The sequence below is a fragment of the Populus trichocarpa genome, chromosome 1 (genome assembly GCF_000002775.5).
Source record: "Populus trichocarpa isolate Nisqually-1 chromosome 1, P.trichocarpa_v4.1, whole genome shotgun sequence".
Lineage (NCBI taxonomy): Eukaryota > Viridiplantae > Streptophyta > Magnoliopsida > Malpighiales > Salicaceae > Populus > Populus trichocarpa.
In genome coordinates this window covers 31,733,115-31,757,323 of record NC_037285.2, presented here as the reverse complement: position 1 = coordinate 31,757,323, position 24,209 = coordinate 31,733,115, and the positions used below count along the sequence as shown (strand labels likewise).

Sequence of the window (24,209 nt, the reverse complement as noted above, 5' to 3'; positions counted from 1 at the left end):
GTCCGTAAGGGTTTATGCTCAAAGGTGGCGTGACCAAGCTATCAATGTACAACCTCCACTAATAGAGACGGAGATGGTGACACTGTTTGCTAATACTTTTAGGGCTCCATACTATGAACACCTTATGGGTAGTTCAGCACAACATTTCTATGATGTGGTGCGGATTGCTGAGAGGATTGAACAAGGAATCCGAAGTGGGAGAATTGCAGAACCTATAGAGAAGAGAGGTTTTATTGGGAAAAAGAAAGAAAATGAGGTGCATAACCTAGAAGGCGGATACAAAGGGAGAATAAAAAACTACCAAACACCTACCACCCAAGTCACCAGTATCAATTTTGCCAAACCCTCCATCCCAAACCAACCCAATCAAACAAAATTCCCAACAAATAACCAAAGCAATTACCAAAGAAGAGACAACCGACCATCGGAAGAACAATTACCACCTTTACCAATAACCTTAAAAGAGTTGTATGCCAAGCTGTTGAGTATTAGGCAGATAGCTCCCCTACCCGTACCACCTATGCAACCACCTTTCCCTGCCTGGTACAACCCCGAGGTGACTTGTGAATACCATGCTGGTCACGCAGGTCATAGCATTGAGGCTTGCTTTGCTTTTAAAAGGAAGGTGTTGCAACTGATCAAAGTTGGATGGGTCACTTTCGAGGATTCACCTAATGTGAATTCAAACCCTCTACCCAAACATGCTGTAGGAGGTAGTGGAGTGAATACTTTGGAGGTCGGTAGCAAAGAGAAGGTGCTAAAAGTGACCATGGCAAGGCTGTACGAGATGTTGGTGCAATCTGGACATATAGAGAAACCATCTGAACATTACGGGAGGGAAAATGATTTTTGCCCATTCCATAAAAAGAAAGGGCATCACATTGATGAATGCATTGAGTTTCATCAAAAGGTTGCGAGAATGCTGACTTTAGGAGGCCTAAGGATTGAGGCTGCAAGAGATAATGAAGAGATCGAGATGATAGAGAATCAGGGGAAATGTAGAGTCCAATCAACAGAGCTAATGGGCTCTCAAAATTGGTATTAACTAAGCCCTCATATGCAAACAAAGTAGACTATGGAGTGATGCCTGGAGATTATGGTTATACCTCGAATATTGAAACTCCTTTACCGCTGTTCCGAACTGAGATAAGTGGACTAACTCGGAGTGGTCGTTTCACACCTGAAGAACTAGAGAAACAAAGAAAGGCTAAGGGCAAGGAGGTGTTGGACCTCGATAAAGAGTTTGAGGTGAATAAACCTGTGACTGAGGAAGAAACAAATGAGTTTTTGAAATTGATGAAGCATAGTAAGTACTGTATAGTGGATCAATTGAAGAAGACCCCTGCCAAGATCTCCATCATGTCATTAATACTCAGTTCCGAGCCGCATCGTAATGCTTTGCAAAAAGTACTGAATGAGGCCTACGTACCCCAAGATATTGAACAAAAGACTATGGAGCATCTAGTAGGGAGGATTCATGCTGCAAATTACTTATATTTCATGGAGGATGAACTTGACGCTGAAGGAACTGGACATAACAAGCCCTTATATGTCACGGTCCGATGCAAAGATTGTCTCATTGGTAAAGTTCTCATCGATAACGGCTCAGCCCTTAATGTGTTACCAAGGCATATGCTGGATGAAATGCCAGTGGATCCCTCACACATGCAACCCAGTGTGATGACGGCTAGAGCGTACGATGGCTCACCAAGGCAAGTGATAGGGACAATTGAGGTCGAACTAGCTGTGGGTCCACAAGTCTTCCTAGTAACCCTTCAAGTGATGGATATCCACCCTTCCTATAGTATGTTGTTAGGAAGGCCATGGATACATTCTGCGGGAGCTGTCACCTCCTCGCTGCATCAATGTTTGAAATACATTGCCAATGGCGTTCTGGTTACTGTTAAGGCTGAGGAGACTATATCAATGGTAAGAAATGTGGAGGTTCCATTCATTGAAGCCGAAGATTGCAAGGATGGAAACCTTCATGCATTTGAAGTTGTGAATACTGAGTGGGTACCCGAGAACACCGTGATGAGGAAACCAAAACTCTCGGAGGCCACCAAAATGGCCGCTAAAAGCTTTTTGAAGCACAAGATTCCTTGCCCCTATGTCATCGAGAAAGGAAAACTTGAATGGATTGATATAATCAAGCTGAAAGCTGCAGAACAGAGGTTTGGGCTTGGATATAAGCCCAAGAAAGAGGATTACAAGCGAGCTGCTGGTGCAAGAAGGGAGAAAAGAATGGCTAGGATTGAAGGAAGGAAGCCTGAAGAAGAAAGCCTAGTCATCCCTCCAATCAGGATTTCTTTTCTAAAGACCGCATATGTGATGCAACCTGATAAGGGACACGGAAACCTCTTTCAGAAGTTTTTGTCAATGAACATAAACACTCTAGAGGAAGACCAAGTCAAGAACATTGCTGAGAAAATTGAATCTGGAAGAAAGGATGAAGAACTGCCACAATTAACAATCCACACTTTGGAAGAAGTCACCGACAGGACTTTCATTCGAAAGCTAGCCGAAGGAGAGAAGTTCCAGAATTGGGAGACCCAAGAAGCTCCATTGGTTTTCAAAATGTAATCAACAATGATTTGTTGGATTATAATTTTATCTATGTTGCTTGCCTTTTTTGTTCTGTTTTGTTTTGTTTTTATTTGACAATCGAGGCTCAATATGTTAATTGGATTTTGTTTTTGAGCCAATCTTTTCCTTTTAATGAGATCATGCATTTTCAAAATTCATCTTCATGTCTTACTGTGCATTTACACATCACTTTCCGCTTTCAGGAACCCTGAAAGCGGATCCTCCACAACAACACCTACACTTTACATTGAGAATGAATGGCTGAACTTTAAAGAATACATAGTAGCTGTAGAAGATGAGGAATGAGAGGAGAAAAACATAGGGGAATTCACGAAGTTAATAGAACAGCATGAATAGGCTTGGAGGCCCGCTAAAGAGGAACTTGAAACCATAAATGTGGGTAATGAAGAAATCAAGAGAGAGCTGAAAATAGGGACTTTGATCACCCCTGAAGAGAAGGAAGAATTGATTGTACTACTCCGAGATTACGTAGATGTCTTTGCTTGGTCCTACGAGGATATGCCTGGTTTGGATAGGGATATCGTAGTACATAGGATACCACTGGTGGAAGGATGCAAACCGATTAAGCAGAAGTTGAGGAGAACTCATCCGGAGGTCTTAATCAAAGTAAAAGCAGAAATTGAAAAACAATGGAACGCTGGTTTTTTGGAAGTAGTCAAGTATCCGTAATGGGTGTCAAACATAGTGGTGGTACCCAAAAAGGAAGGTAAAATCAGAGTTTGTGTGGACTTTAGGGACTTAAACCGGGCTAGCCCTAAAGATAACTTCCCTCTACCACACATAGATATGTTAGTTGATAATGCAGCACGCTGCTCCACATATTCCTTTATGGATGGATTTTCGGGCTACAATCAGATAAAAATGGCGCAAGAGGATAAAGAGAAGACAACCTTTGTAACACCATGGGGAACATTTTGCTACAAAGTCATGCTATTTGGTTTAAAGAATGCTGGGGCCACCTACCAAAAGGCTATGGTGACTTTGTTTTCATGACATGATGCACAAAGAGATTGAAGTATACGTGGATGACATGATTGCTAAATCTAGAGAGGTAGAGAGTCATGTCCAAATATTGAAGAAATTGTTTGAAAGACTAAGGAAATATAAGTTGAGACTTAACCCGGCGAAGTGTTCGTTCGGGGTTAAATCTGGGAAGTTGTTAGGATTTGTGGTGAGTGACAAAGGGATAGAAGTGGATCCCAACAAAGTAAAGGCTATTCAATCTATGCCACCTCCCAAGACTGAGAAGGATGTGAGAGGTTTCTTAGGAAGGTTGAATTACATTGCTCGGTTTATATCCCAATTAACCACGACTTGTGACCCTATCTTTCGTTTGTTAAGAAAGAAGAACCCTGGAATTTGGAATAAAGAGTGCGAAGAGGCTTTTGAGAAAATCAAGCAATACTTGTTGAATCCACCCCTGCTTGTACCTCCTGTACCAGAAAGGCCATTGATATTATACCTAACAGTAACAGAAACAGCAATGGGATGTGTGCTTGGGCAACACGATAAAACTGGAAGGAAGGAAAGGGCCATTTATTACCTGAGCAAGAAGTTCACGGAATGTGAGTCTAGGTATACTGTGATTGAGAAGCTATGTTGCGCACTGACTTGGGCTGCAAAGAGATTACGTCAGTATATGTTGTATCACACTACGTGGTTAATTTCCAAATTAGACCCGTTGAAGTACATTTGTGAAAAGCCCTATTTATCGAGCCGAATTGCAAGATGGCAAGTTCTATTGGCTGAGTATGACATAGTATATATGACAAGGAAAGTCGTAAAAGGGAGTATTATTGCCGATCACCTGGCTGACCATGCTATGGAAGATTATGAATCATTAGACTTTGAATTTCCTGATGAAGATGTGCTTTCAATCGAGGAAGAGAAATCAAATTGGTGGATTATGTACTTTGATGGTGCTGTAAATGTATGTGGTAACGGAGCGGGTGCGGTGATAATCTCTCCTGCTAAGAAGCAGTATCCGGTTTCAGTTAAGCTACAGTTCGGGTGCACCAACAACACGGCTGAGTATGAAGCTTGCATTCTCGGTGTAGAGGCTGCATTGGAGCTAAACATCAGAAAGATAGATGTGTATGGAGGCTCAATGCTGATCATTTGCCAAGTAAAAGGAGAATGGCAAACCAAGGAAGAGAAGTTAAGGCCTTACCAAGAATACCTGTCTAAACTGGCTGGAGAATTTGAGGAAATAGAGTTCACCCATCTAGGAAGGGAAGGAAACCAGTTTGCAGATGCTTTGGCTACACTAGCATCTATGGCCAAAATAGACTTTGGGCACAAGGTACAACCAGTACACATCAATATCAGAAATAACCCAGCTCATTGTTGCTCAGTCGAAAGAGAAGTGGATGGAAACCCTTGGTACTATGATGTCAAGAATTTCATCCAAAACCAAACATATCCCATGGGGGCATCCAAAATCGACAAGAAGACCTTGAGGAGGTTGGCAATGGATTTTTATCTTAATGGGGAGATTTTGTATAAGAAATCATTCGACGGGACTTTGTTGAGATGTTTGGATGAATTTGAGGCAAAAAGCGCGTTACGAGAAGTCCATGAAGGGATTTGCTCAACCCATGCTAATGGACACGTGATGGCTAGGAAGATACAAATAGTCGGCTACTTCTGGATGACATTAGAAAAGGATTCCACGAAGGAGATCTTGTACTGAAGAAAATATTGCCGTTACCAGGAGAAGATCAGAGTAAATGGGCGCCGAACTATGAGGGCCCTTACGTGGTGAAGAAAGCATTCTCGGGAGGAGCTTTGCTATTATCTAGAATGGATGGAGAAGATCTAGTTAGGCCAGTGAATTCTGACTCTGTAAGGAAATATTACGCTTTATGTATTCCGTAATCTCCCAATCAATAAAATAAAGTTTGGCCATGAATTTTCTCTGTAAAAAAAAAAAAAAAAAACCTTTCTTCATAAAAAGCATGATCTCATAGCATTTGAAATCTTTTACTTAAACAAACTCTTTTCTTACACATGACTAAAGGAAACGACTCCATCAATTGGAGGGAACCAAATCAAATCTAAAACTTGGCATATTTATGTACACCACACTGGGGGCAAGAAGTGTACGAAGTGCACATAGGGGTCCATAGTGAACCAAAGCCAAAAGGGGCTATATCATAAAACTTCTAAAAAAACATCTTTTATGAGAATTGCCAATTACATTGAAAGTTTCAGTTTTCATGAACAAAACCAAATATTTTGAGTTTTCCTTTTAAAATAATAATAAAGGACAATACTCAATGGAGCAAGAAAGGGCCCCTTGAGGAACCAGAGATCTCTTCGCCAAGAGGATATGAAGTATAGTGTGCGGAGCATATTCCGATTCAAGAGAAAAGGTTGGACAAACAAATGAAAACAAGAGCTCGAAGAAGTTTACAACGAAAGGGGGACCTATGTTTCTAAAGATAGGTAACAAAAACATGCATGCTATATTGTCATAACACTAACCTGGCAGGAAAGGTGGGATGAAAGCCAAAATAGTTCCAAGTTTTTGGGAATCACTAAGAGACAAAGTCTCGAGTCAACGTAGCTACGGAAAAGAATATGAATTGTGAACCAGCACTGTTTCATTTCCTCGAGGTAAGATGTTTTCTTTTGAAATTCAAAACGGGCAGGTCTCAAGACATGGAGACCCCTTTCTAAAAACCTTATCTCTTACATCTGGGTAGGTCACCCATCATAATAAGGCCATTCTTCCCCCTGGGTAGGTCACCCATAAGAATGAGACCACTCTTTCCTTTTCCACTTGGGTAGGTCACCCATCATAATGAGACCATCATTTTTTTTCTCTGGGTAGGTCACCCATTAGAATGAGACCATTCTCCATCATTTTTTTACTTGGGTAGGTCACCCATAAGAATGAGACCACTCTTTCCTTTTCCACTTGGGTAGGTCACCCATCATAATGAGACCATCATTTTTTTTCTCTGGGTAGGTCACCCATTAGAATGAGACCATTCTCCATCATTTTTTTACTTGGGTAGGTCACCCATAATAATGAGGCCATTCCTCCCCCTGGGTAGGTCACCCATAAGAATGAGACCACTCTTTCCTTTTTCCACTTGGGTAGGTCACCCATCATAATGAGACCATCATTTTGTTTCTGGGTAGGTCACCCATTAGAATTAGACCATTCTCCATCTTTTTTTTACTTGGGTAGGTCACCCATAAGAATGAGACCACTCTTCCCTTCTCTCCACTTGGGTAGGTCACCAATCACAACGAGACCATCTTGCATTTGGGTAGGTCACCCGTCATAATGAGACCATCTTTTATTTTGGGTAGGTCACCCGTCATAATAAGACCACACACAGGATTTTGGTTCTGGTTAAAGGGGATCGCCGGAAGGGATCTCAGGTTAGCCCAACCGCAACACAGATATCAGATTTGGCTAAGGGAAATCGCTAGATGGGGTTTCAGGTTGGCCAAAATACAAATATGGTTTTTAGTTAAAAAGAGATCGCTAGAAGGGATCTTAGATGATTGCCAGATTTGGAATCTTGAGACAACTAAGTTTTATCATAGTTTTTGGGTTAAGAAGGATTGCTATAAGGACAAAGTTTCAGATCAATCAAGCCTTGGCAAGATCAGTTTGGGAAGTTCAATTTTGTTTATCTTTATAAAACTTACTACGCAAAAAAACCTGCTCCGTAAGCATTATAAAGAGGGGGCATCTGTTGTAACCCATTTTTGGGTCCCCCCCACAAAAATAAAATTATATAGCCGGATGAATTTAGAAAAATAATAAGAGGTGGGAGCGCTCAGAAAGAATCAGAAAAAAAATTCATTGAGGAGGTTCAGAAATGCAAGGAGTGAAATTTTACAGTATATATTTGACTGAGGAGAGCCCTGTTGGAAGAGAAAATTTAATTTGAAGAGAAAAGGGCCAAAATTGGATGTTTATGGACTCAATTGGATTTTATTGATGGTTTATTTGAATTTATAGAGGTTTTGATTGCAAGGAAAATTGAGTTTTAAGTCAATTTAGGCTTTAATTGGAAGAAATTAAAGTTCTGAGGTCAAATTATAATTTTTGAGAGTTGATTTGGTTAAATCAAGGGCTTAATTGCATAAATATTGAAGTTTAAGGGCCAATTAGGGACTTAATTGAAGAAATCCAAAACCAAGGACCACATTGGAAAAGGCGCGCAAGTATAGGGGCTGCAATTAACAAAATCCGGGGGCCAAATTGAAGAAATTGAAAGTTTAATGGTCAAGTAGGGATGAGATTGAACGGAACTGAAAGTCGGAGGACTAAATTGAGAATTGGCAAAGAAATCCCTATTTTTATCAAAAACGGCGCCGTTTTGCATTTAAAAAAAAAAAAGAACCAGTTACTGTTCATTTTCTTCCCCACCAAGCTGCCCGAGTGGCCGACTTCCAGGCGTGTTTTCTGCCTCGTTTGGCCCCCAAATCCGACAAAAAATGCGCCAACATCTCCACCTGAAACCCCTTTATCCCGGAGAATGGTCCGGTCGGGTCGACAAATTTAGAAACGGCTCCGTTGAGTGGCTCTAAGTGGCCACCTCGGGCAGTTCACAGCCTTGAGCTGCCAAATTTGGTAGCTCGAGGTGCACACTTTGAACCAACGGTTTGGATTCCTAGAGTCGAATCAAGGGCTGAGACTTTTTCCCCATTAAAGACAAGATTACCCTCTTTCCAGCCCTATAAATAGGAGAAATTTTCATGCTCAAACGGTTGGCAGGAGGGAGCTCAAAATTGGCATAAAATCAGCTTTTCCTGCTCGGTTTTCCTGCAACCAGCCTTCTCTTTTTTTTCTTTTTTTTTCTCTCCGCCGTGGCTTCCAGCCGCCACCACTGATCTCGCCACTGTCCTTACCACAAAACACCAAATCCCATCCATCACCCAGCAGCCTCACCACAGGTCACAGTACCCCTCTTTTCCTCCCTCTCCTCTCTACAAAAATCTCCTCCTCTGCCATCGTGATTCAGACAGCCTCCACACCGACAGCAGAGGTAGCAACCATCTTGCTCAAAAAGCTCTCTTCCACTCCTACCAGCAGCAACCGGAGTAGCAGCTCCTTCCTCAGTCACACCAACAGATCCAGCCGAGAGCTTTCCTTCTCCTCTGCAGGAATCTGCTCCTGCTTCTTCCAGCCGGGACTAGTGCACGCCTGTCGCCACCCAGCGCCACCGTGTGCCATAGCCGGAGACAACAGCCACGATCACTCATTCCAGGTACCTCTCCTCTCCCTTTTTTCTGTCCCCTCTTCCCTGTTGTCTTCCTCGGCATGCAGAACGTGAATTCACGTTCTGCAGCAATGGAAATATAATTAGTTGGTTACTGTGCGCTGCACAGTAACCAGCTAATTATAAGCACCTGGTTACTATGCGCGGTTACTGTACTGGTCATTATATATTATGTATATTATATTGTGTTTTGTTTATTTATATATAGATATATATATATAAAAAAATTTAATTAATTTCTTCGAAAAATTATTTCAAAAAATATGTGATTTTATGTAATTTTATTACTGTATTTTGATCAATATCGGTTTGTATTTTTATACTGTAAAGATACAAATCCGGTATTAAAATACCCGGTTTTCGTCAAGACATAAAAAAAAAAAAATGTTTTGTTTTCATGCATACGGCATAGTCTCTCCAACATATATATATATAAATATTATAACATCATATTTTTCACACAACAAAGAAAATTTCAAAACAATATATGTATTAGCATGCATTTTGGCTTTAATAACCAGTTTATTCAAGCCATGAGAACTAGGCCAATATTTCAAAAATTCTAAAAAAATCTTTTTGTCTTCTTTTAGTACATGGGATTACGAATTTATACGTAAGACGTATTCCTGATATAAAAAATATGGTTTTTCATAGACGTTAAAACGGTTAGGTTTTACCCGATAAGATAAGGACCTCCTTATTGAGGAGGACTTTCCTTGAACCATAGACGGACCAACATACATAGACGTTAGAAGGATTAGGTTTTACCCCTTAAGATAAGGACCTCCTTATTGAGGAGGACTTTTCTTGAACCATAGACGGACCAACATACATAGACGTTAGAAGGATTAGGTTTTACCCGATAAGATAAGGACCTCCTTATTGAGGAGGACTTTTCTTGAACCATAGACGGACCAACAACTAGGAAACACAACGAGACCTTGAATTGTATCAGACAAATAAACAATGCAGCTTACCTTAGGTAGGGCGTATTTGGGGTGCTAATACCTTCCCTTTACGCAACCAGTCCCCGTACCCAATCTCTGAGACCAGTTAGGGTTCCTAGTGATCAAAATACTAGGTGGCGACTCCCATTCCATTTTCCTACCAACAAAAGACAATATTTTCTTGTCTCCCCATATTTGCTAGATAGATACCATACACCTTTCCTAGATTTTTTAAAGTGGAATCTTCGCCGCGACGCCGCGCACCCGCGACATCAAAGATCAAGTAGCACTTGCAAAATACAATTCCTCATATATAAATTTCACCAGGAAGATTTCTTCATATTTTATCATCAGGCTTGCTTTGGAGTATGAACTTATGAACTTTGGGCCCAAAAACAGGCTAGGAGACTATAGCCTAATAGGTCTAAAACATATAGAAAAATCAATCCATTAAGCCCAAAACTATGGACCAATTTTCATTTTGCCGATAATCCAATAACACCAAACCACATGCAAATCACGTGAGTTAGGGTTTTGCAATGGGTTTAAGTTTAACACTTCTATCCTTTCTTCTTCTATCACCATGTGAGAGTGTTTTCCTTTCGACAAAGTTGAAAAACCCTCACCACTATCATCACCAAAAACCCTATCATGGAATGAATCAAAACCCTAAAAGAACCCTAAACCTAATCCTAAACCATGATCATCTCCAAGCCCTTTTCTTCAAAAACCCTCCTTTCACTCACTTCAAAAAACCCATCTTCTTCACCATTATTGCCATATTCAATTTTCATCTCGCACTTCTCAACATCATCACTAGCACCTCATCACTCCTACTCTCATTCGCTTTCCGACTCGAAAAATGTTAGGGTTTCAGTGTGGTGGGATATTGAGAACTGCAATGTGCCAAGTGGGGTTAATGTTTTTAGAGTGGCTCAAGCTATTACTGCAGCTCTTAGGGGTAATGGGATTAAAGGGCCTGTTCAAATTACAGCTTTTGGTGATGTTTCGCAACTTTCAAGGGCTAATCAGGAAGCACTTTCTTCGACTGGGATCAACTTGGCGCACATTCCTAATGGTTTTTTCTTTGATCATCTTGGATCTTTTTTTATTAATTTTTCTGGCTTTTGTGTATTTTTTTCATAACTGGTGGTAGTTTTCTTGTGGGGTATGTGAAAAGAATTGGAATTGGGTATTGATTAAGTTGGTGAATCGATGGAAACGTTAATGGATATTTGTGTTTGGTGAAACTGATAGTGAATATTCTTGTTTAATTTTGGCCTTTTATTAAACAAAGTTTCAAGCTTTTTGTGAGTTTTTGGCAAGTGGATTTCTTTTTCTTTCAAGTGAAAAGTTTGGGTTGAGTATTAGAGTTATGCCTGTTTTTATTTGATGAAAAGTGTGTCCTAAATCAAAAGGGAAAAAATTAATTGGTATTATGTTGCTGAATGTGTTACTGGGATATGATTTTATGAGTTTCTGCAAATACCGACAAAGAAAAATGCTATATGGTGTGTTGTGGAAAAGCTAATGCCGTTTGCGTTGAGGAAATTGCAGGTTCATTAGAATTGTTAGAATGGCTGAGAGTGTAGGATTGTTTGATCTTCGAGAAAATACCTTGATGGCCTGAAATTTACTCAGTTTTCTAATGGCTCTACCGCTTTTGCAAAATTTCTGGTTATGCAGGTGGAAAGAACAGTGCTGACAGGTCTCTTCTCGTTGATCTTATGTGTTGGGTTTCCCAAAATCCGCCACCTGCCCATCTTTTTCTGATTTCTGGTGATAGGGACTTTGCAAATGTTCTACACCGTTTGAGGATGAACAACTACAATATATTGCTTGCTGCTAAAGATACTGCCCCTAGTGTTCTCTGCAGTGCTGCAAGCATCATGTGGCAGTGGGATTCTTTGGTCAAAGGGGAAAACCTATCTGGAAAGCATTTTAACCAACCCCCTGATGGTCCCTTTGCCTCTTGGTATGTCCATTATAAGGGACCACTAGAAGACCCCTTTGCAGTTGTTGAGCAACCAACATGTTTGAAGGTCGAGGATAAACCTGAGGCTAGTTCAGAGTCTGCAGTTCGTCCAATTCCGAAAGCAGTTATGAAGCAGCTTTGTCACATTTTGAGTTCATGTCCAAAAGGAATGTCAATTACTGACCTTCAAAGCGAGTTGGCAAAAAGTAGTGTGCCTGTTGATAAAGACTTGTATGGATATAAAGAGTTCTCCCGCTTTCTTTTATCCATGCCACATATATTGAGGCTCAAGAGTGATGGTGATGGTCGATTTGTTGTACATTGTGCCACTACAAAAGCTCCTGAACCATTTCAGCTCAATCCATGCAAGTCTACACCTACTGCTGTTGACAATGGAAGGCAACACATTACCAGGTCTTCAAAGTCAAATGGTGAGGACGTTTCTGCTTCTGGGTCTGTGGATGGGAAGTTGTCATTGCCTTCTTCTCCTAAGCCAAATTTAAAAGCGCCCCCAACAATTATGCACCAACCCTCTCTTGCTGAGAAGTCTGTCAAAATGAATATTCAACAACCTCCAAAACAAATGGTACAGCCCCAGCCTTTAAAACAAATGGAACAACCCCCTGCAGTTGCTGAAAAGGCAGAAACGGTTAATGCAAAGATGATTGAGGATCATCTGCCTGCTGTGAAAGAACATGTTTCTTCAACTGAAGTGGGCTTTTTTAGGAAATTCTGGAGAAGATTGTTTGGTGGCAAGGTTGATGATTCAGAATTGAAAAGCGAGAATGTTCTGGTGGAATCTTTTGGAGAAAACTTGGTGAAGAAAAATGAGAACACTTTGGCAGAACATGATCGTTCTGGTGAGAGCCCACAAAAGAATTTTGAGAAAAAAAGCGTGGATTCTACATCTCAGGGTGATGATCCAGTGGATCCCACTGTGGAAACAACTCGGGAGAATAAAACTGCTACAAGTTCTGAACCACATGCTGAAATATTGAGGAAAAGTCCAGGTTTGTTTAACCAGATATTGGATTGGTGTAAATTTGGGGGAGATAGTGCAGTTGCATCAAATGATCAACCTACTGTAATACATGGGCACATGAAGAGTGATGCGGGGAAACCTGAGGTTTTTTCTGAGGATTTGTTTTGGAGAGAAATGGAATCTTTTATTGTCATGAAGAGAGGATCACTTGTTATCTCACAATCCAGGACCAGGTTTATGAATTTTACTTGTTTTATTGTTCTATTTTTACAGTTCTAGTAATAGTAGCTAGTTAACTACTTTAGTTTTTTTGTCATCCAGTGGTTCAATTTCTTTCTTTACCAAAGTGAGGAGGTTAAATATAAAACCAGAAACCAACATACAGTAAGACCTGAAAGGCATCAGGAAAAGCATATCAAACTCCTTATATCCCTCTTCTCCAAAAATTACTTTTTGCAAAATAATTATTCTTGTTGCTTGCTATTTTGACTTTTTTTTATTCATCCAGCAAAACTTTCCATCTTTATAAGACTCAGAAAACTTGCTAGGTTATCTCGTGAAATCTACTTTGTTTTTGTCAGGTCCTGTTCTTCTTATAGAAGTTGAAATCCTTAAACAGGTTAGGTTTTTTCTTTCTTTCACTTTTCTAGAAAGGGTTGATTTGTAGAGGTTGATGAAATGTTTTAATCTTAATACGTGAATAATCTTAAAAAGGAAGAAAAAAAAAAGTTGCAAAATTACATCTCTTGATCTGATGCTTTTGCACCTCAGTGAGAGACTTATTTTGCAAGCATTTCAGTATCCTGCACTTCCTTTTGCTTGCTGGTGTTGGTGGGTTGCTAAGGTGGCATCTATGTGGCTGATATGCCATGTCAGAGCCACATCAGAGATGCATCAATACCACATTAGCCACTTCAGTACCACATGTTCAAAAACTTTCTGCATTGACTTGAAAAGTATTAAAGAACATGACAAGCTTTTCTTTGCACAGTTTTTTTCATTTATATAGGATATTGGCAAGTTCAAACAGGTGTATCAAACCTAAATAACGAACAATTGCACATAATATTTTCAGTGTTCGCTATTCACTTTTGTAATATTATTGGAAATGTATCTGTGTTCCTTTCATAACTTTAAGTTTTAAATTTTAAATTTTAATGATGAGGATTTGAGTTAGCTCGTTTTCATTTGTTGCATATTTTTTTCAGAAGAGTTAATCATACTTTGATTATAGACAAAACTCTAAGGACATTGGAGCAACACGTTCTAAAATAGTCATCAAGTGCAAAAATTCCAAACCACATGATGCATTCTGCATTTTCCCTGAAATTTATCAATTTTCCTTTTCATTTGGCAGCTTCAATTTTTTATTCTTTGAACTCTCGTGAGCTTGGTACAGTAGTATGCTAATATTGATTTTTATTTCTAGAACATGTAGAAAAAGAAAAACTGCAGTTGCAGCCAGTGTCATATGTTAATACTTATGTTGTCTGTGATTTGTCAGGGAACAGTTAGCGCAAAATCTGCAAAAGGAAGGACCTTTGGTTCTTAGATCTCTGAGTGAAAGTGATGTCCTTCAACTGGTGGATATGATAATATCGGAGAAGAAATGGGTAGAAGAATGTCCATCTGAAGCTTTCCCTTTCAAGCTCTCTTGGTTTGTTGCACAGAGTACTGTGGGTGATTCTCGTGCTTCAAATGGACTGAGTTCTATATTTATGAGCGCCCTGTCAGAGTCTAACTTGCGGAGACAACCAGGACATGGAGATAAAAAGAGTCAGAGCATTTCTCACACTGGAGTGTCCTCACCTGTCTCTGTTAAAAACCCTTCTGAAAGGTCTAGGAGTGAGATACTAGGTGACTGTCAAAAGCTTGTCAAAGAGATATTGAAGGAATTTCCTGGAGGATATAATATGGACGCATTTAGAAAGCTGTTCCTTGAGAGGTATGGCTATAACCTTGATGCCAAAAAGCTCGGTTACCCCAAGTTGGCATCCTTCCTTCAGATAATGCCTGGGGTGAAAATAGAATCCAATCTTATCATTCCTTGCAATGAAATGGCTAAACGTTCAAGCACAGGCAGAGCTGTTCTTCATAATACAAGTTCAGAAAGTGAGTTGTTTGATGCATCAAAGAAGGATGATGAATTGGACTCTACATGGGAAGAACTTGGTCCTGTTGACAACATGGGTTCTGGAAAAATGGCAATGCAATCAGCAATAGGGATGAAAAGAAGACGTGAAAGAATGAGGCAACCATATCCTGAATATGAATCTCCTCTCTCAGATGATGAATATTCAGATTCAGAAGAGTCTGGTGTAGTAACTCGTCCTGTAGGGCAGGCAAAGCCTGGATTTATTGATGAAAACAGCTCACTACTGCAAATGCTTGATTCATGGGATGACAGTAAAGAAGGTGACGATAAGAATCAGCCAGAAAATCTGGAAAGCGTGCTTGATTCTTTCACAAATGGTTTGAGGTCATCTTATTCATCCAGACTAGGCACGAAGATCAAAACTTCACAAAGACCTCAAAAGAGCTATTCTTTTGTTGCAGATCCTGTAGAGAACAAAACAGAGCCGCTAGTTGATGGCATATTAGTTAGCTTGAAGAAACCAAATGAGTCTAGGGTGGAAGGTTGATAGGTCTTAAGAAGTAAATGCAACCAAGGTCTTCCTGTGGAGTGTTAGCAAAGGTGAGATTCCTTTTTTCAGTATTTAGCTGCGAATTCTAGACACTCCCTGGGTTTGTTTATGCTTTAGCTCCATTTTTCAGCAAGTGTTTTATTACCAAGGTTGGATAACTGGTGCCCCGGAGATGATCAATTATTTTTTGTGCTCGCGGGAAATAATTATAGGTGGGGAGATAATACCTTTGAATCACCTTTAATGTATATATCTATTTTATATTCTAAGCTTGCACAGATGTAATCTACATGCAAGGAACCTTGAGGCTTTGTCCTATTGACGCAGTCAGTATATATGGTTTTGTTCCAGATTGAGAATTGAGATGGCTACCATGAATATACTTTTGCTTTATAGATCTTTTTGTCAATGAGGAATTATTCCCATCCACACTAGATACATCTCCGGTCAAAGTCTATGCTTGTGGCCCGTTAGTTTCATTTACTTTTATACTTGCGTTCCTTGTTTTTCTTTCCAGGTCGATTAACAGGGTTTCACCTATGATTTTCTTCTACCTAACTTTCTGTTAATTGTTAGTAAATATTCTTCTTTCTCCTTGTGCTTTGATGAAGTAGCTTGGTTTCTCCGATTCAACTCCTTCATGAGCATGTATCACATATGGTAAAGATTATACCAGATTTTTCATGTTTCAACGTGCTTGCCATACCAGTAAAGTTGGTTAGATTACCTTGGTAGCTTAAGCACCCTTTAACCAAGGGCCAAAGACCTTCTTAACAGATCAGCTCCATGCATGTGGATAGACTAGTTAGGACCAATCTATAATCACTCACTTCAATGGCCAATACAGTAGGAGAGCAGTGGTCTTCTCTTCTGTCTTGTAGTTGTTGTGTTGCACTCCTGAGTAACAACAGTCGATGAGTGGAAGTGATGAGGCAAAAAATTTGACGGTATTGATAAAAGTTAAACTCAGTTGGGTTGAAACTTGAAAGATTACAAGTTAGGCAGGCAGGTTAATCTAAGGCTCCGTTTGTTTGCAGGAAAGTTGTTTCTTTTTGGAAAGTGAATTCCTGGAAAGTGAATTCCGGGAAAGTATTTTCCGATATTTGGTAGTGTTATGGAAAATGAACTGGAAAATACTTTCCAGTGTTTGGTTATGTTATGGAAAATGAACTGGAAAATAATTTATTAATGAATTAATTTTTAATTTAGAAGTTTGGGGACTTAATTGGACTTGGAATTATTTAATTAATGGAATCAGGGACCTAATTGATAAATGTCGGAAGTTCAGGGACCAAAGTGAAAAATAGTCATTCCCAAGGACACAAATGGCACCGTTTTGAAGAGCTGTTCATTATCCCTTCCATTTCGCGCGGAGAAAACCTATTCAACAGGGAAAACGGCAGCAATTCGATCCGATCATGGACCACTTCTTTTGCCCACGATCCCGCTCGTGGATTGATTAACAGTCCTGTAAATGCAGGACTGTAACAGGGACTGGTTAGAGGGGCAAGCTCTCTGGCTCTATAAAAGGCAGAGCAGAACAGAGGCAAAGAGGGGAAGAACAGAGAAAAAACACAGCGACGGGAACTAGAGAAAAATCATAAGAAAACCAGAGACAGAACCCAAGGGAGAACACAGAGAAAACCAGGGGACGACTGGAGAAGCAAACGAGACAGAAACAGAGTGTTAGCCTCGTCTCCGGTTGCACCACCTTCCCCCCTTCCCCTCCGAACAGACGAACACAAAGAAAAACAGAGAGCACGAACGAGCAGGGAGAGATCGTGATTTGTGAAAATAGGTGTATTGAAAAAAAAAAAAATGTGTTTTCCTTTCTTTATCAGGAGGAAAATACTTTCCTTTGATAAAACGGTGTTTTTTTGTTGACTGGAATTAAGTTTTCATTGACTACTTTTTCGTAATGTTGCCAAACATGGGAAAGTAAGGAAAATGAATTTCAGGAATTCATTTTCCTTGAAACAAACAAGGCCTAAATTAATAATTTTAATTTCTTAAAAAAAATCAAATTGATATCATTTAAAAAAATAATAATAAATTGAACATGATTTTGACTGAATTGATTGAATTGTTGGTTGATCTTAATTAGGTTAAACTAGTTTGATTTAAGTTAATTTTTCTCTAGCACCTGCCAAGCTGGTTGTAATAACTACGTAATTGATTTGTTTTCAAATGATGAAAGCAGCAGGAACGATGTAAACACAGCCATATTCAGTGCTTTCTGTGCCCTGCTCCTGTTGTTTTACATGATCTTGCAATCAATCAGCATCAACGAGCACAATAAAGAACTATTCCTAAAAAGTCTCTGTCATCAAACATTATCCAAAAGACTCAATTTAATTTTCTTTACATATTAGTAACATTGCTAGATTTTGATGAGTGGGAGTCTAGTCAATTTAATCCTCTTCAAAATTGAAAAAAAATATATGAAAAATAAGCCTTATTACCTCATGCTCTACTGTATACAATAGTTGAAGTTGGTATTGATGAAAAAGAAACAAGTAAATTATTCATTAATCCCTCGATTCTAAACATGATTATAATTTAATCCTTTGTGTTTGAAAAATAGATAACTCAGTCCCTCAACTCTTATTAAGAGTTCCTTTAAATTCCAAATGTGCCCTTTATCAATTTAAATTTCTATTAAAAAAAATATATAGTGAGGATCCAGAGAGAAACCAAATCATTTTTATTTTAACAATACAATACTCCATGAGAGTTAAAGGATTAAATTATCGATTTTCAAACATGAAGGATTAAGTTACAATAATAATCAAGATCCAAGGACTAAAAGATTCAACAAAAATGATCCCGTATTGGAACCTAGGTATATGATTCATGGACTAGCAATTTAGAAATATTTTCATGCATTTAAAGTATTCCTAATGAGTATAAAGTCTCAAAGTCGGATCCCATAATTTTATTTTATTTTGAAAAGGTAGGGGAATTTCATGTTCTTCAATTTTTGGATATATATTATTGTGAAAAATAAGATGATATCATGACTTCTTTTCCTTCTTTTTAATCATACCCATGTTTTTGGTAAATTACAAGGTTGCCGCGTATCATTACAAGCTTGATGACCTTATTTGATGGACAGCCAGTTAAGGCAATTTGACTAAGATCAACCCTGTCATTACAAGCTTGGTGACTTTACTTGGTGGCTGGGAAACAGCTATGAAGCCTTAACTTTTCTGCTAAAAAACAGTTAAAAAAAAGAAGAAAAAGCTAATTCATATAACAGATTTTCAAAAAAGGAATTGAAACCCACCAAAGCATAGCAGTCCAGGTGTTGAAGGAAAGCAGTCTCCAACAAGAGCTATGGGCAGCCTGTTAAGGCAATTTGACTAGCATTCCCCCATCCATTCTTTTTCAAGAAACCCATTAATAATAGGATAATGGCTGGTGCAAACCTTTCCTCCCCCATCATCAACAACCTAATCCCCACCATCTTGGACCTACCAAAGTCCTTGACCTTTAATTACCATTATCTTAAGTAAGCATTTGGTGTCACTGTATCATCTAGGAGATGTAAACAATTTCCTTGTTAAGCTCAAGATAATGATGGAAGAATCCAGACAAACCTTAGAAAAACTTTATCTATGCCGAAAAAACAATGTCCAACTAGGCCAACTAGTCTCATCACTCACATGGCAGTTTGTCGATGAGAACCTCAACAGTAGTCTATTTTCTTATGAGCTCCTTGAAGGGTTCTTTCTATGATGGGGGATGAGGGCAAATTAAGGAATATTGCTTTCCTTTTGTTTTCAAATGAGAACCTCAAAAACCTATTTTCCAATGAGCTATATTAAGGGTTTTTTCTTATCATAAGAAAAAAATTAGAGGTTTTCCCCTCTTAAAGAAACAATATAAAAGGATAAAATGGACTCAGGCTTTCCAGTGCCCCCCACAGGTCCTTAGATTTCAAGTATGGAGGTCATTGTGTGATCTCTTTGCCAAAAATCACCAGTGCCTCCCTTGATGAGAGCCACCACCTCTGTTCTTTGCAAAGAAGGTATTCTTATTCTTGGGTTTCGGTATCTCGTGAATGTCCATCACTTGAATTGTTCTTTGTTTTTTGGCTTCACAAAGCAAAGCAGCATGACACCAATTACCAATGAGTAACATTGTAGAATGTGAACTTCAGAAAACCAAATTCACACAGAAAACAAGGAGCAGAAATCAAACCATTTTCAGCTTCCTTATAATTCGCTTGAAGCCTTTTACTTGCCGAGGCAAACTTTTGATCAGCATCAAATTTGTTCTCTTTCGGTTGTTCTCTTTGTCTCTACAAAACCATAGATATCAAGTCCTTGAAAAAATCAGTGAAATGGTGATCTCAATGACTGTGTGATCTTCAGAACAGGTAAACTATATAAATTTGCTATTTGGGATGCTCTTGTTCTGCTTCTTTTAGGCAAACATAAATGCATAAGCTTGATACCTGTACATTGTGAGGAGCAGATGAAGATGCAGGAACTGATTTTTTAATAGGTTTGGTCAGAGCTTCATTTCGAGGAGGAGCCAGTTTCGGTTTTCTTTCTGGTTCAGAATTATTCCTATCTGATCCAGAACTCCCATCTACATAAGACATTAGCAAATAGAAGGGAAACAGACAACAGATTAATCAAAGGCAAAAAGACAATGAAATATAAACCAAATCCAACTTTGAAACTGATTCTTCACTCACTGTGAGGATTGGGAGAGTATGCAAAATCAGGAACCTGAAAAAACAGAATCTTAGAAAGGAAACAGAAGGGAGAATTTTTGGCACTTTCAAAAACTTTTCAATGGCACAAGGAAAGATTGTCTTTCACCTGGTGACGACCATTCTGGGGAATCTTCTGCTGAGGTGAGTCCCCGTAAGCTGCAGAAACAAGCTCGTTAACTTCCATTTGTAACTCATTAATCCCTTCAATTTTAATTCTCTATTCCACTTTATAACCAGTTTTTCCCAGAAAAGAAAATTTGTGAATGATGATGAATGTTACCCATTAAACCAGAGGATGCACGCTCTCCGTGTGGATTCAACCTCACCCAGTCATCTACAATTTCTTTCCATTTTCTGGACACAATCACCAAGTCCACAAGAGGAAAAACATTTTAACTGCTACTTCATTCAAGCAGATAATACAAGAAACTGCCAGAAACTCATATTTTCTACAACTTAGTATCTTCAATACCTGACAAGTTGCTTCACTAATCTCTTAACATCATTAGATGGATGCTTTCGCAATCGATTCACATGCCTTCCAATATCAGTCTCCTAAACACCATTAAACAGTAACCAGAAAATTAGCAACAAGAATTCACCAACAAGAACAAACACAGCAACAATAGAAGTTGAAAAATTGTTCAAACAATCACCTTAAGTGCCTGAAATGTGATATCCATATCTGCTAAACTTTGAAGCAAATCAACCAAAGAATCTTCAGGCTAAACCATAACACAAAAAGAAACCAAAGTCAAACCAAACACCCCCCAACTAAAAAGCAGCAAAAAAAATAAATCAAAACCTGGTCAAGATCTTCAAGCTGTTGCTTGATATCCAAAATCTTCTTCGGCTCATCATCAAACAACCCTCCAAACGGATCCAGTTCCTCATCATCACCATCACCATTAACGGACCTTGGTGTTACTGGAGAATCTGCATACACCCTTCTCCCTTTCTCTTCTTCATGGCTACTCTCTTTCTCTGCAAGATCCTTCATTCCATTCCCATTAGCAGTATTGTTAATGTCAATATCATCAAAACTCCGGTCCCTACATCTACTACATGAGCTTGATGCTGCAAATAATCTCGCCACAATATCATCTCTCCTTCTCTTCAATTCAGACCCAAAATCCAAAGAAGCCACATCAATTGCTGTATCAATAAAATTCCAAACGTCAACACCTGAACTCTCCAATATTGATCTAAAATCATCAATATCCATCCTTTCTTGCTCCCCCTCTCTCAAGATCAAACTTTAATTCTTCAAAATTCAAGAAAGTCTGTCTTAATATATATTTATATCACTATGACCTGCCAAAAATATAGACAAATGGGCTTTCTTGTTTCTAGTAACAGAAAAAAACTGAACACACCATCAACAGATCTAGACAAGATTAGGATACAAAACAGAAAATTTGGACAAGAAAATAACAAAAAATTTGTTGTAAACAAAACCCATTTTGATCTAAACCTCAAAACTTGTAACAAAAAGTTTCACCAAGATTTTCTTCATCAAATAATGAGCTTTCAAACAACAAAAGCTTGTCTTTTTATCAATGGAAGTGGAAAAAGATTTGAGCTTTAGAAGGAAGAGTTAAACAGAAAGAAAGTTGGGTTGGGTTAGAGGAGAAACTTCTATAGTATTGTTGTGTTTGTTTTTTGAGTTGTGAATGATTAATGGCATAAAGGAATTTCCTTTTTTTACACTTAAAATAACATGGTTTTAATATTAAAAAAAAAATAAAGCAAAATTATTAATCTGACCATGCCAATTCCGTTTTTGAACCCTCTATAAAAATGTGATTTATTTAAAAGAATTAATAATTTAATATTTTTAATCATTTTAATTCATTCATATAAAAAATTAAAAAAAATTATAATGTCTGCAAGTAAAATTTTTTTAAAAAAATTATTCTACATTACAATATCAAACATAAATTTGAAAATTAACTTGAATTGATATGTATTAATTAAAACAATATTTTTTTAAAAAAAAGTTAAATAAGATTTATTAAATCAATTTTTATTTTCTTAAAAATAATCAGCTAAGATTTTAGATCAATTTTTTTATTTGGGTTGTTGAGACAAACTATGGTATATTCTTTGTAAAATAAAGATGGTTGTTTTTTTTTTTCCTCTTATTTTATATCTGTCCTTTTGATTTCGGGTTCTGCTGACGTATGCCATTCTATGATCTGGTTCTGGTCTCCTCCTCTTAAAAAAAAGCCAACTTTGGTTTCTAGTGGATGGATAGAGAGAGAATTGTGCTTTCTTTTGCTTTCAATAATGATGAACCGGTTTTCACCTTGTACCCATAGGATGGGTGATGCCACTAGAATCTTCAATACCATTACCTCATTTTTAATTGTTATAAAAAGTTTTATTATGGGTTCATTTCAATTTTATATTTCTAATTTTGTTTTAAAATATATAAAATATCTATTTTTATATTTGTATTATATAACACCTAGCTACTAGACCAAATAAATATTTATCATATATGATATTATTAAATTAATACATATTTTAGAATATGTAATAGCAAACTTGATTACGCTCCGTTGTGAATCGGACTAAACTTTTTAAGAAACAGACTATATCGCATTGCTATGATATTTTTTTATATCAGCTTGATGTTGAGATATTTTTTTAATACCGTAATAACCATATAAAAGATAAATTAAAATAAATTATTAGCTTTAAATCTCAATAAACATATAATATAAAAACTAAGTTAAAAAAATCAATAACCAAAGAAAAAAAAGGTGAAAATAAAGAAAAAAATATAAATTATAATAGTAATCCATAATGCTAATGGATGTGAAAAAAAAATAATATAAAGTTAAATCACTTTAAAATATTCAATATCTTCCCCGCATTTTTTAGCTTTATACTTAATATATGCACACATAAACATATAATATAGAGTATGTATAGTTAAATCACTTTAAAATATTCAATATCTTTTGAAAAGAAAAAAAATGTTATTATTGAATTAATGGATTAATTTTTTTAAATATCAAGTACCGGTATTTAATAAAAAAGATAATACATAATTAAGTTGGATCAAATGTAATAAATATTATGAGTGAAGTAGTAAAAAAATCAATAAAAGAGTTTTTAATGGAAAAGAACAATTGGTGAAACAAGCCAGTTATTTCGGTTTGTTCCCACTCGTGTCGACGAAAAATGTAAAATGACATTTTAAATTATATGAAATTATAGTTTTTAAAGCCGGAACAAATTCTATTTTTTTATATATATAATAAATAAATAATAATAATAATTTAAAAAATAAAATAAAAATTAACAAATTCTAACCTAGCTATTAAAACCCGATGGACCTAGATATCAAATCACCTAGTTGACAAATCAACCCGTGGAGGGAGTGGGGTCAAGTTTTTAAACAGATAAATGGTATTAAAAACATGATCATGATCATGACTGCGTCTCAATCCAGTTGCCTTTTTGTTTGATACCATCCCATATATGAAGAAATCTTGTTTGCTAATAATTTGCTTTTTAATTCAGATTTAAAACATTAATATAGATAACAAATCCACTTGTATTGATATCTCAAAATTTAAAAAGCTGGTAAGTTTAATTATGCTTAGTTTGCGTATTAGGTATGTTTGATATTGTGGTCCAACTATATTTTATAAAAAAAATGAAATATTTTAGGTTCAAATTAATTTTTTTTTGTTTTTAAATTATTTTGACGTGCTGATATTAAAAATAAATTTTAAAAAATAAAATTAATATTATTTTAATGCATTTCAAAGTAAAAAAATACTTTGAAAAACAACATTTACCACACTCCGGAGTGTTTGGAACACTAGTAGAGGTTGTTTTTCAAAGTGTTTTTTTCTTAGAAATGCATTAAAATAATTTTTTTATTTATTAAATTTTATTTTTGATAATCTTGAAATGATTAAAAATATAAAAAAATTAATTTAAAACAAAAAAATATTTAAAAACTGGCAAGACAGTAATTCAATCATATCGAACAAGTACTCCTAACCAGGTAATTAAAATATAATAGATGGAGATAGCATAGACAACTAAAGAAGATTCTA

At 37.3% G+C, this 24,209-nt stretch overlaps 2 protein-coding genes across 2 annotated transcripts; one reads left to right on the top strand and one right to left on the bottom strand.

Moving 5' to 3' along the window:
- Positions 1-10,367: 10,367 nt before the first annotated feature.
- LOC18108015 (uncharacterized) lies at positions 10,368-15,799 on the top strand. Its single transcript, XM_006370862.3, has 3 exons — positions 10,368-10,880; positions 11,489-12,992; positions 14,264-15,799. The coding sequence occupies exons 1-3, from the start codon at positions 10,502-10,504 to the stop codon at positions 15,399-15,401; spliced, it is 3,021 nt and encodes a 1,006-aa protein (XP_006370924.3). The 5' UTR covers positions 10,368-10,501; the 3' UTR covers positions 15,402-15,799.
- A 3,182-nt stretch (positions 15,800-18,981) lies between these two features.
- On the bottom strand, positions 18,982-21,817 carry LOC7492034 (probable mediator of RNA polymerase II transcription subunit 26c). The gene is made up of 9 exons (XM_002300171.4): positions 20,936-21,817; positions 20,787-20,855; positions 20,603-20,685; positions 20,411-20,484; positions 20,237-20,286; positions 20,110-20,143; positions 19,864-20,000; positions 19,608-19,707; positions 18,982-19,501 (listed from the first exon to the last, which is right to left on the bottom strand). The coding sequence occupies exons 1-9, from the start codon at positions 21,353-21,355 to the stop codon at positions 19,383-19,385; spliced, it is 1,086 nt and encodes a 361-aa protein (XP_002300207.1). The 5' UTR covers positions 21,356-21,817; the 3' UTR covers positions 18,982-19,382.
- Positions 21,818-24,209: the final 2,392 nt, after the last annotated feature.